Genomic DNA, 16,818 nt, shown 5'->3' with positions numbered 1-16,818 from the left:
AATTGGTTTATAACAAATTAGCAATTTTCTTAGCAGTTTAAAATTCTGAGTTTAAAAGCATTTTCTTTACCATTTCAAGAAAACAAATCTTTTTTAAAAATGCAGCTTACCATATGAATGTCTATTTTTATTTCTCTTGACTACTACATCAAAATAAATTTATTATGAACTTAATGTTGTTGCTACAGCAAATAATTGAAAAGTATTTCTGATGTAACTTGTAAGCATGTTACAAATTTCATGGAAAAGATTTTAAATAAGAGTTCTTTCATAACAAAATATCAAAGTACTGGATATAAAAAAAAAAATCAAATTTGTTTTATGATTTTGCATAAGTAAGTGGAAGTATTCTTGATTACTACATCCTGGGCCCGAGTGACCTGTTCTGGAGCAATATAGATTCAATCTGCTATAGTTGTTGTATGTCTTTGCTGTTGCACCATTAAAAAAATAAAAAATTGCCCAAAACAATAAGGCAGCTCATAACTGTTGGAGTATGCAGACAGATTTGGAGGCCCCTAACTGGGCTTGCAGTAACTGAACAGAACATAAGAAAATACTGGACAGAACATGAGAAATTACTGAAAACATTATTGCTGAGCAAGTAACTGGCAGAAATTACAGATAGTACCATGAATGGTGAATGGATTTCACAGAAGGTCAAGGGAAAATTTAATGAGACAAATTTCACAGATAAGGTAGGGGGGAGGATTGAGAATTTGGAGATTATATTCTTTCAAGGTCAACATGGTCTGTGCAACAATATCAGTAATACTACATAAAGCTAAGATTATCTGGATCACCCTATTAGAAATAGTGAGTTTGTGAATGAATGTGAGAAAACTGGGATCAGTAGTGATAAACACTTAGGAAAGCTGGATGTACGTAAAAATATCGAAAAACACAGATGGATGACAAAAGGAGTGATGGGGTGTAAATAGGTGGTCGCTCATGCTTGTTTGGCTGAGCCTTGCATCTAATCCACAAACAAAATAAGTAATTACTTCTCCAGTTAAAAAAATAGAATTAATGTGGAATAATAGTCAAACACAACATGGTAACAACATAATTCTTATGGGCATACTAAGAAGTATCATTCTCTCAAACACGCTCTAATTTCCTATGTTTGTTTTTTTAGGTCCTTTTTGTGAGAAACCTGGTGACCCTTGTGCATCTCAGCCATGCCTGAACAGTGGCATATGCCAATATAATCAGTCTGGATATATTTGTGATTGTCCAGCAGGTTTTCTTGGTCACAACTGTGAAATTGATATCAATGAGTGTTATTCAAGACCATGTCAAAACAGAGGTACATGTATTGATTTGCCAAATGTAAGTATAAACTTCAGAGATCTGTATTTGAACCCATTTTCAGTTGAGATGTTTGGATATCATTTAAGAAGCTAGTAGTGTTTTTTCTTTCTTTTTTAATCTTTCTTCAATGAAATAGGATTTAAAATACAGTACAATCATCTTTATTGTTTATTGTTGCTTTTCCAACAATATGTATATATGTATATATATATGTGTGTATATATATATATATATGTACATATATATATATATATATATATAATTATTGCCAGCTTTCTCTCATTAGCAAGACCATTGTAAATAACATTAATTATGGAGAAGCAAAATAGTAAAAGGAGAACTCAAAGACTCACTTAACAGTGTGATACATGCTCATCTACAAGAGAAAGAATAAGAGACATCTAAGTTTTTAAAAATATGATGGATATCTAAAATTTGTAAATTGTGATTTTCATTGGGGAAAAGAAAAACCCATATTTAATTTTGCTTACTTTCTAATATGAAAATGCCTGTAAAGGGCATTATACTGTAAAGAAAAATAAGAGTTAGTGTATTCGCTCTAATAAATATTTTGTTGCAATATAACTTACAGTTCTTTCAGTGTAAAGTATTGATTACAGTAGCTGGCAAATATCTTTCACATTTTGAGGGGAAAAAAATACAAATGATTTTCTTTCCTTCTGTTATTGAGTATTCTGATATCTGATATACCTCATGTACTGCTACTGTTTAATAGAGACTTTCATGCTGAAACAAATATAGAAAGGACAAAAAACATACAGAAAATATAAAGCTGCTTTACAAAGCCTGATATGTTTAGAGCTGGAATATTTCCAGTTCCAAACCCAACTCCAGTATTATTTTTGCTGGAAGGCCTATCCCACTTGTCCTAAATTATGTTTTAAACCTATCTGGGGCTAGAACTGTTTTTTGTTATGTATATGTAGACTGCTTACTATGCCCTTTTTAGGATCTCTGCAATAATGGAAGTAAATGCTAACATTTTATTCCTTGATAACAACATATGGTTATTACCAATTTCCTTTTCTTCTACAGGATGTAGCATGTAGCTGTCTGCCATTATTCACTGGCAAGTTCTGTGAGAGAATACTGAATCCATGTGAATTATTGCCTTGCTTAAACAATGCCACATGTGTATCTCAACAGCAGAACTATAAATGCCGGTAAGATTAGAAATCAATTTGTTTCAGTACTTCATTGGATCACTTGATGCCATTGATTTCAGAAAGAAAAGACATCAGTTGCAGAGAATGCAAATAAAACTAAATTCATTTTAACATTTTTTTTCTTAATTTTGGTGGTCAACGGTTGAAAACTACTGCAGTATCAAAAGAAGCACTTAATGATGTATAAATTCCTTAGTCATTAATTCTGTATGAATAAATATATAGACTGTGACACTCTGAGAACAAATGACGCAATTAAATTACAGATGCTACTCTCATTCAGGTGATTTGATGCTTATGTTTGTTTCTAAAAGGATTAAGACAACTGTAGTCACTCCTAATTCACAGGCATGCATTAGTAGTTCTTAGATTGATCTTCAAGAACCATGTAAAAATGGCTTTATTCAGAAAGACCACAATGAAAGTTTTCTTCTTGCAAACTACAGAAGTGTTCCAACAGGTATATAATTTTATTCCATTTCAAATAGCGTTATAGACATTTTCTTTCACAACTGAGAAATACAATTTTTTCTCTTCTCTTTTGCTTGGCTTTTATCTGCTTGCCTTAAAATAAGTTCTGCTAAGCATCACTGACACACAGCAAACAACTTTCAAATCTTAAGACATACATAAAAGTAGGAAACTGAAATCTGTGCTACACAGAAGTCTGGGAACACAGTATGAATGAACTTAGAACCTGAAAATACATAACAGAAATAAAGAACATTGAATTCACAGTCCATAAAAAATTTGGCTAAAAACTCTGTGAATTTAAGTGTGTGTAGAGCTATGTTTACAACTTTCCACACACACACACACAAAGATAAATATTTTTATTCGTACACCTATATATATTCAAGCATACATACCCGCACATATACAGATATCGGCATTCACTTATAAATATGTAGCATACAATGACAGTGTACTCATTTATTTTTCAGAATGTTAGATCTAGATAGAAGATATTAACTACATAAACTATATATAATAGTCCACTATTATATATACAGACTTTTACACAGTATAATTGTGCATGAATTAGTAAGAACTATTGTCTGAACTAGTATGAGCTGTTGCCTAAAGCTCGCATTTTGTTTCTAAAGGTAATAATAATAATAACAAAGAAAAAAATCATGGCCCTGTTTGTAATGTACTTTTAATAGTTTATAGTTTCAATAAAGCACAGCTGGAGATGATAATTTACAATGAACCTTGTACCACTGAGTGCAGTAAATAAAAGTAACTATGGAAAGACATGATGGTTTAGGAGACTAAGAGTGGCAGACATTATACAGATCAATATAATGGAAAGTGAAAATGGACAGTTAACAAGCCATTTATATTGATTATAAACAGAACCACTTAAATTATGTTGTTAAAGGTAGGTATCAGATGTTTAAGTTTGGGGCCCTAAAAAGGTACAGGCCTGTTTACCACTATTATAAAACACTAAGATCCCATTAGTAGCAGTGTTGCTGAAATTTTTACCTTTAATAGCTGTGCATCATTCATGCAAACTTTTGTGCTCTTTGTAAAGCACGTTTGACAGTGTGACAGGAATGTCACATTTGCAGAAAGCTAGTTTGAGAAATACCATAGTTTTTAAGTTTTTTGTTTGTTTGTTTGTTTGTTTTTTTAACACCAACAATGATTTTGAAAGGTGATTAACAGCTTAGAGAAAACATTGTGAATGTGGCAAGGAACAGTGAACATACATCAGTTTGGTAAAATATCACGGGCCTGGCACTGAACATACTATTCAAGTAGAATTTTTGGTTAGTGTTCTTTCCACATGATGTTCCCTAACATCCATGCTAGACACTGGGCTTTCTTGGTAAAGGAAGAGATCAACTCCAAAAAGTGACTCATCCTTTCCAAAGTGAGTTACCAAAGATAGGTAAGATAAAGCATTTTCTGATGGATCTCAAAATGCACTGCAAAGAAGTACAGAGAAAGCCTAGACTTGTCCTTAAGTAAATACTAAAACTGCAGATTTTAAAATGAGATAAAAATGTTTACACTGGAAATAAGTTTCAGTACTCAGCTTTACTTGTAACATTCAGTCCCTGAAGGCTCCAAGTTTGTTTATGTTTTTGTTTTTGTTTTTGTTTTCCCTGAGTATCACAAGTTTTTTAACAGTGTATTGCTAATAAATTAAAGTAACTTTTTTTTTTTTTTTTTTTTTTTTCCCTGTGAAAATAAAATCAGTTTTTTGACCACTTAATCCCAAACACATAATAAATACAAATTTTATGTATATTTATACCAGTATACTTGGAAGGAATTATTTAGGTGAGAGAAAGCATTCTGAGGGACTATGTCAGGTATTTTTTTTCACAAGGAGACCAGATTCAGTAACTTAGTTGGGAGAGGTGCAGTCTTGCCAAAGTCAGAGCACTGAAATGCAGAGGAGGTGCAGAGTTCTCAGGGACGTCCAACTGTCAGCAGATTTTTCTATTTTCAGGATTCAAAATTCTCTTTTTAAACCTACATCTTTCATTAGTTACCTAAGATAAATAAGGATGTCAGAAGGCCTGTAAGAAGAGTGGTTTAACTATTTCAGTTTTGTTACATTGCAGACTATGATGCTTCCTGGGAGCATGAGTCATGTTTTTATAATGCATTTTACCTGAAGAAGACCTACCAATAATACTTCTGCTTTTTTCAGGAGGATGGGAGCTGGTCATTCAGAGTTTTAAATTGAAATATTGTTTCAATTTTGGTAATTATTTTTAATTACCGTAAATTCTGACTACAGCTGAAAAAAGCTGCATGTGTTTTATATAATGTAATACTGTGACATAATCCATATAAATGATATTTTAGTGTTTTAAATAAATGCAACAACACTTAACTTACACAGATAAACATTTATGATATACTTGACCTTTTTGCCCATAACATTTGCAGTCCCTTTTTTATCTGCTTCTCCTTATGTTCAGGCTGCATTCTGTTTATATCCATCAGCATCTGTGCTTCTATCTACTTTTCTTCTTTGAGAAAGTAATTGTTTTCCAGTCTAAATATATAAACAAAGAGATTCAACTTAATTTTCTTCACTTCGGATATGATGTATGACTATATTGTATCCTAAGTTCATTCATTCAGTCTTCATATCAAGTACAACCTTGTGCTAAGAGTCTAATAGCAACATCTTTTTCGTAAGTGTCAAAAATAAAGGTGAATTCAAATAGGCAATGAGCAAGGATATCCATCACAATTAACTGTGATTGTTTGGTTTGTGTCTTCTTTTGTTATTTGTGTTCCTCGGAACAATAAAAAGTCACAAAAAATACGAAAGGATGTTTTGTGAACATTTGTTCTGTTGGTGTCATCTTTGCCATTTTATTGTCAATTTTTTTTTCTGTTGATTTGCCTTCATTTACCTCTGACATGGTCATGTCCATTACAAAACAACCAAAGCAGAACTATGAAGAATGTTCAAACGTACAAATTAGAAGAAGCAGATTTAAAAAATAGTGAACTATCTACTTTATGAAACACTCATTGATAAGACAAATAAATTCAACCAGGAGTACCAGGATCTCTCCCATCTGATTCCAAATCATAGCTGTAAACAAATAAGTAAAACAAACATAATTGTTACTCTGTTTTAGTTTTAAGTGTGATTTAAACAATTACAACAAAAGATATCATATCACTTTTTTGTTTGTTTGTTTTGACTATATATTCCTTTATATTATCTATATATAGCTACATATCTATTTTCTATATATTAAATGATAGCAGTAGGATTTGGTATAGGACTTGTATGCAGAAATTCTTAAGAGAGGACTGAGGATTATGTTGAAGATTATGCGTGTCCAGTTCTGGGGCCCCCAGTGCAAGGGGGACATGGAGCTGTTGGAGAGGGTCAAGAGGAGGGCAACAAAAATGAGCAGAGAAACGGAGCACCTCGCCTATGGGGACAGGCTGAGAGAGCTTAGGCTTTTCAGCCTGGAAAAGAGGAGGCTTCAGGAGGTCCTTATAGCATCCTTCCAGTACCTGAAGCGGTCCTACAGGAAAGCTGGGGAGGGACTTTTTTTCAAGGACATGTAGCAACAGGGTTAGGAGAAATGGCTGTACACTGGAAGAGGATAGATTTAGACTAGATATTAGGAAGAATTGCTGTGTGGGTGGTGAGACACTGAAACAGGTTGCCCAGTGAGGTTGTGGATGCCCCCTCCCTGGAAGCATTCAGGGCCAGGCTGGATAGGGCTTTGAGCACCCTTGACTAGAGGAACACTGTGACTGCTCTTATGGTAGAAGCATATCTCCACTCACAGCACATAGAACCAAAAGTCAGAAAATAGAATATTACATTTTACCTGTAAACAAATTACTGAATACAGTTAAGTAAAAAACAAATACAACCATGGATTATTCTGTGCATATGTCCCTTAAATCAATTCCTCTTATGTAAGCTTATCATTATTGACACACTAGTTATTCATTAGCAATAATCAGTGCTATTTTAAACCTCATTTACAATCACATTTCTCTTTTTTTATATCTGATGGTTTAATTAACCTCTCCTTTCTAATAGATTTAGAAAATGTAATTTTTTAGCTTCTTATTAGATCTTGTCTCATTCTTGATTGTTTTAGTTTATGAAAGATTATATTAAGGATTGGAATGAAAATATTTATTCAGTGAAAAGAATCTTCTACAGAGAAGCAAAAATATCCAAAATCATGAATCTGATTTTAATTGCTTGAAAACCTGTTCTGCTTATTTTTAATAAGTTATGAATTCTATTCTGCTACTGCAAAAACATTGTTTATTGGAATTACAAAACATAATTAAATATAATTAACTTTTAAAATCCAAGCCTTCTAAAATACACTGGTGTATTTGCAGCTGCATGCCAGGATTCACGGGAAAGAACTGTGAGGAAGTAATTGACTACTGCAGGCTGCTCAGCATCAACTGTCTGAATGAAGGATTGTGTCTTAATATAATTGGAGGATTCACTGTAAGTAATTTAATACATGTTAAACTAATTCAGTGCTCCAAAGCTGCTTCAGACAACCAGACCTGGAAATACATTCATTACTCTAAGATGCAAGAGGGACATACGTTTATGTGTTTGTTATTTATTTTATTCATTTAGATCAATAACTCAGGGATTATTCACTGAGTTTATATGGATGTTTTTATTACTTTTCTACTGAGACTATGTTTTGTCAAGTAAGAAGACTGAAGAGTATTTTTATAGTTAAAAGAATATACAGCTAATTTTGTTCCAATGCTATTATCTCTAAGTCAGATACTGCTGTGAACTTTTATAGTGTCACTAAGAATCAGACTCATATCACTGTTGACTACATCACAATCTCTCAGTTTCTGTGTCTTGTCCTTTCCCTTGATCTCTGACCTTAATTGAAAGGAGTACCTATTTATTTTGGCTTGTAACTCGTTCAGATGCTTGCACTTCTACAGATACGTAATCTGATCTGTTGCAGATCTTTAACAAAACTTTATGAACATGACAAAGTTAAGTGAAGCAAATACATGTAAATGATAACTTGAGAAATTAATTAATTTTTTTTTTTCTTACTGAAACAAATAGGTATGTAGTATCTACTAAATTCTGAATACTGATTAATTAAAGTTATTTTAACATTTGTGCTTTGGGAAGAATTTATGTACTGTCTGTAAATATACTTTAACTATGATAATAGTACTTAAACATGTTTTAATTGTAACATGAGGCAATTTGCAAAATGTTGAATAGCAGAGTGTTTTACTAATAGTGTATTAAGGAATACACTTCTAGAATAACATTATTATCTCTTTGTTGAGTATGCTGTATGTAGTCTATCCACAGAAGAATAAAACAGATGGCCAGGAAGTACCCAAGGATTTGCCCCTGTGTACTGTAGATAGTGGATCGAAAAAGCAGAAAGCAGTTCCACTGCCCTAAAATAAAGGGATTCAAGAAAAGAGTATACTGATTATAGGTGTTTGTATCTCACAGTTAACTTACCCATATGATACACAAGTGACATTCAAGACAAAAATACTGTCTTTAGTTCTTTTCAGATATTTGCATCTTCTCCCCAGTTTTGTCAAGCAGTAGTAAAAGTATACAGTATAGCAATTAAAATACGAAGGTAATATAATTAGTCACTGAGTACAACGTGCACAACATAGGCGGTAATCATAATTCATTTTAATCAAGAACAAAAGGAAAATAAAAAGTTTTAGGAAAGCAAACAATCAAAACAAATATTAAAAAGCATCTTCCCCTTTCTCCGCCCCCCCCCCCCTTCCTTCCCCCCCCCCAACCCCAGCACACCTTCCAACCCTTAATAAAACATAAGAAAGAAGAAAAATAAGTGTTTGGAAGTAAATGGTTTCATATTATAAAAATAAAACACATCTCATCTTTATAAGGATGTGATACTCCCTTAGCAGATACTTGATTAGGTTATACAATGCAAGCAAATGGGCTGACATCGCAAATGCTGGATTATTTTGTTTATACTCTACTATTTACAGTACTGAGTGATATGGTGATATGGTATAGAATAAGAGAAAACATCCATAAGATCATCAATCCAGCTATCATCTAAAATTACCAAGTGCATCACTAAATCATGTCCCTAAGTGTCGCATCCACATGTATCTTAAATACCTCCAGGGATGGCAACTCCATCACCTCCCTAAGTACTTCTATAAGAGGATTAAACAGTGGACAGACAAAAGAATAATTAAAAAAAAAAATCACGCTGTTGAACTTAACTTCTAATTTATACATGGTTTTTGGATTTGAAATTCTTCTCCAGCTTAGTTTCAGTGGCAGTAAACAGAAATGAAACAGTAAAGTTGTATTTTTCAAAATTATAATTTTATTGGCACAAATCCTTTGTTACAAATTATCATTAATTATGAGTGATTATAATACAAATAACTATTCTACTTACATTTATTACACTCATTTATTTACATAAGTTTTTAAAATTACTTCTGCATCTAGTAAGAAATATGTCTGACTATGTATGTTAATTTTCTTCTAGAGATACTTAGTTACAAGAAGATTTATTTATGATGCCATTGTGTCAGATAATAGAATTGCTACTTCTTAGGAAACTGACCTCCCTATATTCCATGTTCTCAAATTCTTATACATTTAGTTCTCATATCGCATATTTCAGAGTACAGCTGTAGTAGTAAATAAAGGAAAATCCTTTGTTCTTTCTGTTGTCTTCCATCACCCTGGGAACCAAAGTAATGAAGTATACATTTATATAGGATTTATCAATAGAAAAATAGTGTGTAGTGGCATAATTAATTGTAGTTAGCATAGCTTAATGAAAACAGATCACATCAGACATAACTCACTTGTTGAGAAAACCAGATGGACAGAGATGGAGAAATATTTTTTGCTACAGTTCTCCTATTAAGCAAAATAATTAATTTAAGGGAACTCATTTTTAAGGAAAACAACCTACCTCCTTATCATGCTTTCATGAATCTAGGGCAATAAAAATATTGATGCAGAGAAGATTTCTTACTTCCAGATAGTCAAATGTTTTGCATTTTGTAGCATTCCTCCCTCCTCAGAAGAAGCAAGAGATTCTACAGTGTTTATTGCTGTTATGTTATGGCCAGCTTCCAAGAGAACTGTAACAGAAGTCGATTTATTTCATAGCTCAATCTTTGGTATTTTAAAATAAAATATATCTTTAAAAACATGTAAACTGAGCTTTTAAATATTTAAATGATCAGTAAAATCTTACTTTATCATCTTAAAGTATTGAAAATCTTTGAAGCAGTTGTTGATATTTAAAAATTTTACTTACCATAGAATTACCAAGATTGGAAAAAACCTACAAGATCATCCAGTCCTACTGTCCATCCATCACCAGTAGTTCTTACTAAACCATGTTCCTCAACACAGTGTCTGAATCCTCCTAGAACACATCCAGGGTCAGTGACTCCACCACCTCTCTGGGCAGCCCATTCTGGTACCTGACCAGAAAAGTATCATTTCCTAACATCCAGTCTGAATCTCCTCTGGTGCAACTTGAGGCCATTCCATCCTATCACTAGTTACATGAGAACAACCTGACACCCAGCTCACTACAACCTCCCTTCAGATAGTTATAGAGAGTGATAAGTTCTCACCTGAGCCTCCTCTTCTCCAGACTGAACAATCCCAACTCCCTTAACCACTCCTTAAAAGACCTTCACAGTGCTGAGTACAGAGGGACAATTACATCCCTTCTCCTGCTTGCAACACCATTTCTGATCCAAGCCAGGATGTCATAGGCCTACTTGGCCACCTGGGCATGCTTCTGGCTCATGTTCAGCCAAGCATCGACCAATACCCACAGTTCTTTTTCTCTTTTTAGATATTTGTAAATGATATCAAATTATCTAAAATGGAATGAGTTGCCAAATATAACAGTAACTATAAATTGGGAATTATTGCTAGTGTTCTAGTGGTCTAGTTATTGTAATACCTTGTTCATCTTAGTGTATCTTCCTCTTGGAGAGTCAGAACTCAGGTGAGACCACTAGAGACCATGGGACAGGTGCACTGTGCCTCTGCACCCAACAGATTGCTACATGATGTCACGATTTGGAATACTGTTAAAGTCAGGACTGTATAGTAGAAATATGAATTTCCTTTGAAATGTGCACATGACTACAGAGAATGATTGTGTCATTAATATGCCAATTTGATAAATTTCTATGCTACTTAGAAAAATAAAGTGTTCTAAGAAAGGAAAATTCAGTGTTGCATGTTTAGGAAAAACTACCAGTGTTTGCTTTCTGATGTTCAGTGACAATTAAAACAACTTCAAGTTAGATATTTGACATCAGATCTCAATACACTATTGATGGAGAGCAAGACAATCCATCTCATCAAAGATAGAAGCACTTCTGTGTGGACACAATTCTGTGATTGTCAGTAGAAGACATATCCATGGGCAGGCAGTTCTACAATGAAAACTGTTTTAATGAGGCTGAAAAAAAAAATTGAAAATTCATAAAGAATGAGTTTTGTAGTATACAGATATTTTAAAACTACTAACTTACTTTTTAGAGGAAAGTCTTCAGTTTTCAAACACACTCCCTCTCATTTATTTGACTTATTAGCTTCAATTCTGATTATATTTTATTATATTGTGTATCTCACATTCCACTATCGCATTTCAGAAGGTGGCCAGGAAGGCAAACAACATCCTGGCTTGCATTAGAAATAGTGCTGCCAAGCCGAAACAAGAAAGTGATTGTTCCGCTGTACGCAGCACTGGTGAGGCTGCACCTTGAGTACTGTGTCCAGTTTTGAGCCTTTCACTGCAAGAAAGACACTGAAACCCTGGAGCATGTTCAAAGAGGGGCAACAAAGCAGGTGAGGGGTCTGAAGCACAGGTCTTGTGAGGAGTGGCTGAAGGAACTGGGATTGTTCAGTCTGGAGAAGAAGAGGCTCAGGGGAGAACTTATCCTTGTTAACGGGTGAGGTCCTGGAATACTGGAGGCTTGCCAATGTGACTCCCATTTACAAGAAAGGTTGTAAGGAGGATCCGGGTAACTGCAGGCCTGTTAGCCTGACCTCAGTGCCAGGGAAGGTTATGGAGCAGATTGTCTTGAGGAAGATCATGTAGAAGGTGTGGGATAACCGGGGGATCAGGCCTAGCCAGCATGGATTCATGAAGGGCAGGTCCTGCTTGACAAACCTGATCTCCTTCTATGATCCTGTGATCCATCTGGTGGATGAAGGAAAGGCTGCTGATGTGGTCTACTTCAGCAAAGCCTTTGACACTGTCTCCCACGGTATTCTCCTGCAGAAGCTGGCAGCCTGGGGCTTGGATGGGTACACTCTCAGCTGGGTAAGGAGCTGGCTGGAGGACGGGGCCCAGAGAGCAGTGGTGAATGGAGTTAAATCCAGTTGGAGACCGGTCACAAGTGGTGTTCCCCAGGGTTCAGTGCTGGGGCCTGCCCTCTTCAGCATCTTTATTGATGACCTGGATGAGGGCATTGAGTGCGCCCTCAGTAAGTTTGCAGATGACACCAAATTGGCGGGGAGCGTCGATCTGCCTGAGGGTAGCGAGGCCCTACAGAGAGATCTGGATAGGCTGGAGAGCTGGGCTGAAGCCAATGGGATGAGCTTAAAAAAGACCAAATGTCAGGTCCTGTACTTCGGCCACAACAACCCCAGGCAGCGCTATAGGCTTGGGGTGGAGTGGCTGGAGGACCCTGTGGAGGAAATGGACCTGGGGGTACTGATTGATGCTCAGCTGAACATGAGCCGACAGTGTGCCCAGGTGGCCAAGAAGGCCAACAGCATCCTGCCTTGCATCAAAAACAGTGTTACTAGAAGGAACAGGGAGGTAATTGTCCCTCTGTACTCAGCACTGGTGCAACTGCACCTTGAGTACTGTGTTCAGTTTTGGGCCCCTCACTGCAAGAAAGACATTGAGGCTCTGGAACGTGTTCAGAGGAGGGTTACGAAGGGGTCTGAGGAGTCTGGAGCACAGGTCTTATGAGGAGTGGCTGAGGGAGCTGGGATTGTTCAGCCTGGAGAAGAGGAGGCTCAGGGGAGACCTTATTCCTCTCTATAACTTCCTGAAGGGAGGTTGTAGTGAGCTGGGGTTCTGCCTCTTCTCTCATGTAATCAGTGATAGAACTAGAGGGAATGGTTTCAAGCTGTGCCAGGGGAAATTCAGGCTGGACATTAGGAAATATTACTTCTCAGAAAGGGTAGTCAGGCACTGGAATGCACTGCCCAGGGAGATGGTGGAGTCGCCTACCATGGAGGTGTTCAAGAAACATTTGGATGTTGTGTTGAGGGATATGATTTAGCTGGGAAGTATTGGTGATGGTTGGACTGGATGATCTTTTAGGTCTTTTCCAACCTTGATAATTCTGTGATTCTGTGATTATTGCTCTCTACAACTACCTGAAGGAAGGTTGTAGTGAACTGGGTGTGATAGGACTAGAGGGAATGGCCTTAAGTTGTGCCAGGAGAGATTCAGGCTGGACGTTAGGAAACACTATTTCTACGAAAGAGTGGTTCAGCAGTGGAATGGGCAACAGAAACACATTTCAACAGATGTAGAATCCAGTTACCTCTGGCAAGTATTTGAAGATCTGAGGATTTGAAGACTGTTAGCTTGCACACATAGTAGTGTTTCCTCTTTGCAGAGAGACAAAAGACAGAGTTCTTTGGTTTCAAACAGTGAATGGCACAGCATTTAGAGAGTCCAAAGGGTAATTATAACTTTGTGTAGAAATGAATCTGTGGGAGAAGAAGGTGCAGCCCTATAGCATTTGCAAGCAGGGTATTTCAAATAGCGACATATTTTTCCTATTACTTCTTTTTCACACATATTATGGAAAGTATAAATGAAGATTAAAAATGCATTCCACTTCTTGCACTGTGTAAAAAGAACTCATTCACAACATTTTTTTTTTTTTTTTCCTAACTGCTTCTTACCATGTTATGAGCAACAATCTATCAACTTACACAATTAGTGGAAGCCAATATATATTTGCCAATATGCCATTCTCACATTATCTTGACAAGCCACTGATTCATGGAAGCTTATTTGATTACTGATAACAAAAGGGCTGAGATACATGGACCCAAAACCGGATCTAAAAAATGAAGTCAAAGGAGTTCCAATGTAAGGGCAATTTCCATTTGCACATACCACATCTGAGACAAGGAATGAACAAATCGTAAATACTGCCTCAATAGCAATGCTGTTTTAGCAAGCAAATAAATAGTAGAGAAAAAATAGTAAAGAAAGAGACAAGGATCTTTGCCATCATTGTGGGGTTTTCAGTTACACCTGCTGTTGGTGATTTAAAGCAAATATTTACAGTCTCTTTAAGAAGCTGTACTGATACTGAAATGTGAAATTTAATGTGGAGATCACTGCCAATGAATGTTTTGGTGTTTTTCAAAATATCATTAGAAACTGTTGCTCATTCCTACCTTGTGTTTATACAGAGCATTGGAGGCAGACTGTGCTGTAAAGGCAGAGCAAAATAAGAGTAATGTTTTTTACTTCTATGTACATCTTGAAGCAAATATTTTCTGTAAAAATCCAGCATATACCTGGGAAATACTGACTTAAAAGCTTGTATGTATTAACCAGATCAGAAACCACCTAATTATGTACCAACACACATACCATTCAGAGAGTCACTTATACGGACATGTATTTAATAGACAGAGTACATCAAATACAATTCTGTACAGTCTACTGTAAGAGGATAGAAAATTTGATAGAGTAGAAAAGGTCAGTATCTAAAATTGTGTCCTGAAGATAGCTCTATGGCTGTTCCTGTAATACACTTTTGATCCCTTTCCTCACAACTGTCTATCAAAGCTATAGCTGTTACACTTGGTATTTTATGGTGGACTTGAGAATGTGTACTAAGTGGCTATGTGGTTGAAAAAGTACAAATGAATTGAGTACAAATGAATAATCAGTAAAACCAGAGGTCACATACTGTAGTTTAGATTAAAAAATCAAATGTGTGCTGTCCAAGAGTTACCATGTTCACTATTAAAGCAGAAGAGGCTTACATACTGACATAAAGAACAGTCTTTATTGAATGCAGTTATGCAAGCTCTTTTGTAGGGATAGGGGAAGAAAGCAGTATGGAACCTCTCTCTTGTTCCCACCTAGAGCCTTCCTGAATACTGATAAGCTCTACACTTTCACCAGAACATGAGCAGAAATTACAATCAAACAGACAAAGCTGTAAGTCTCATTCCTAACCAGATGTGTTTTGCTCTTGTGGGTGTAGAATTTGAGCCATCAGCCAGCTGCTAGGCTGGGAGTCAGTCTGCTTCTTTACAGAAGAGTGACAAGCAGCGTCAAGACTGCAGGCATATGTAAAACCCCAAACCAGCCTGAACAAATTTTGCAAACTCTGCTGCTATAGTTTCTTCTTTTCCACTTTGTAAACTGTTCTCTAAGGAGTCACTATCAGTCCTAATGCTCTTTGATGGTTGCTTATCTCCAGAAGTCCAATAGAATTTATAACCCATAATCTTCCAACTTGAGCTATATCAGTCACTTTGCTTAGATCTCATAGACCTAAAAAGGCCACAGACATACTCATAGAAAACCCATTTGAATTTATTGCATGAGAGGAGAAACAAGTTCTAGAGAGCATACTCAGAATGAAAAGGAAGTGTAGATTATAGAAGCATTGTTCAACATATGCAGATCTGGAAAAAAAAAAAAAAAAAAAAAAAAAAAAAAAAAAAAAAAAAAAGGGAAGGAAAAGGAAAGGGAAAGGGAAGGAAAAGGGAAAGGAAAGGGAAAGGCCAAAAGGCCACTAGGGCCTATCAATCAACATTTGTTTTCTGAGAATAATAAAAAAAGCCTTAAGGAAACAAACATTTAATATGTTTGGCATACTATATATTAAAACAGTTGGTTGGAGTGATAAAATTGTTATGAATATTTATAACACTTCTGCTAGTAATGCTAGAAGCAATGAAAATTGGCACTGCAAAACCTACTGCACTCAGATGTAATTTTTATACTTATGTACAACATATAAAATAGATTACTGTCATTTTCCTTTTTAAAAATTCTAGGGTCTCTCCTACAGTTTTGTCCCCATGGACTATCTGAGCAATATAGTTCTGTCTCTGTGAAGCCACTCTACCACTGTCATTAATTCTACTGATGTCGCTCTTGTATTTGTCCTTCCAGCTGACTGTTCAAACAGCAGCAGTTCAAAGTCAGATATTTCCATTTGGGGCTAGTTTTGCACAAGTTAATTAGGCAATTTCCTTCCACACAGTAGTAGTAATTCTACAGAGGAGTTCACATAAATTTTAACATACCCTTTACAGTTTTGTGCTTCTTCACTATTTAATTGGAACTTTATCACAACATTTTCCTACTTTTCTATTGAAATAAACAGGATCAAAGAACCCTAACTGTGTTTCACACACTCTATTAACTATCCCTGAACAACATTACAGAAGCTAATGAACAGTGGAATTATTCATGTAATGAAATAAATATTCTGCTTTGCAAGTATTAATTTCAAAGAAAAATATTAAAGCTCTGATAATGCAATTTGTACAGAGGTAAAGATACAATATGTCTTAATTATAATACAGTGCATCTTAATTGATATAATATAATGGCATATAGTTACATATAAACGTGTAATAAAACACACTGCAGATAACCATAAGAGTGTTGCTTTTCATTTTTAAACAAACTTCTACAAGAAGATAGCAGAGATCATAGAATCATAGAATCACCAAGGTTGGAAAAGACCTAAAAGATCATCCAGTCCAACTGTTCACCTATTACTA

The 16,818-nt window shown here is 35.5% G+C and overlaps 1 protein-coding gene across 1 annotated transcript in view; it reads left to right on the top strand.

Moving 5' to 3' along the window:
- Positions 1 to 16,818, top strand: part of EYS (eyes shut homolog) — a 710,358-nt gene that overhangs the window by 40,295 nt on the left and 653,245 nt on the right. Inside the window, exons 3-5 of the mRNA XM_072333503.1 lie at positions 1,139 to 1,332; positions 2,371 to 2,498; positions 7,365 to 7,479. Coding sequence (XP_072189604.1) covers positions 1,139 to 1,332; positions 2,371 to 2,498; positions 7,365 to 7,479 — 437 coding nt within the window. The remainder of the gene's footprint in view (positions 1 to 1,138; positions 1,333 to 2,370; positions 2,499 to 7,364; positions 7,480 to 16,818) is intronic.

Source organism: Excalfactoria chinensis, chromosome 3, assembly GCF_039878825.1.
Source record: "Excalfactoria chinensis isolate bCotChi1 chromosome 3, bCotChi1.hap2, whole genome shotgun sequence".
In the NCBI taxonomy this organism is placed as follows: Eukaryota; Metazoa; Chordata; class Aves; order Galliformes; family Phasianidae; genus Excalfactoria; species Excalfactoria chinensis.
Note: the sequence above shows the minus strand (reverse complement) of the source record. Positions and strands in the feature narration are given on the sequence as shown.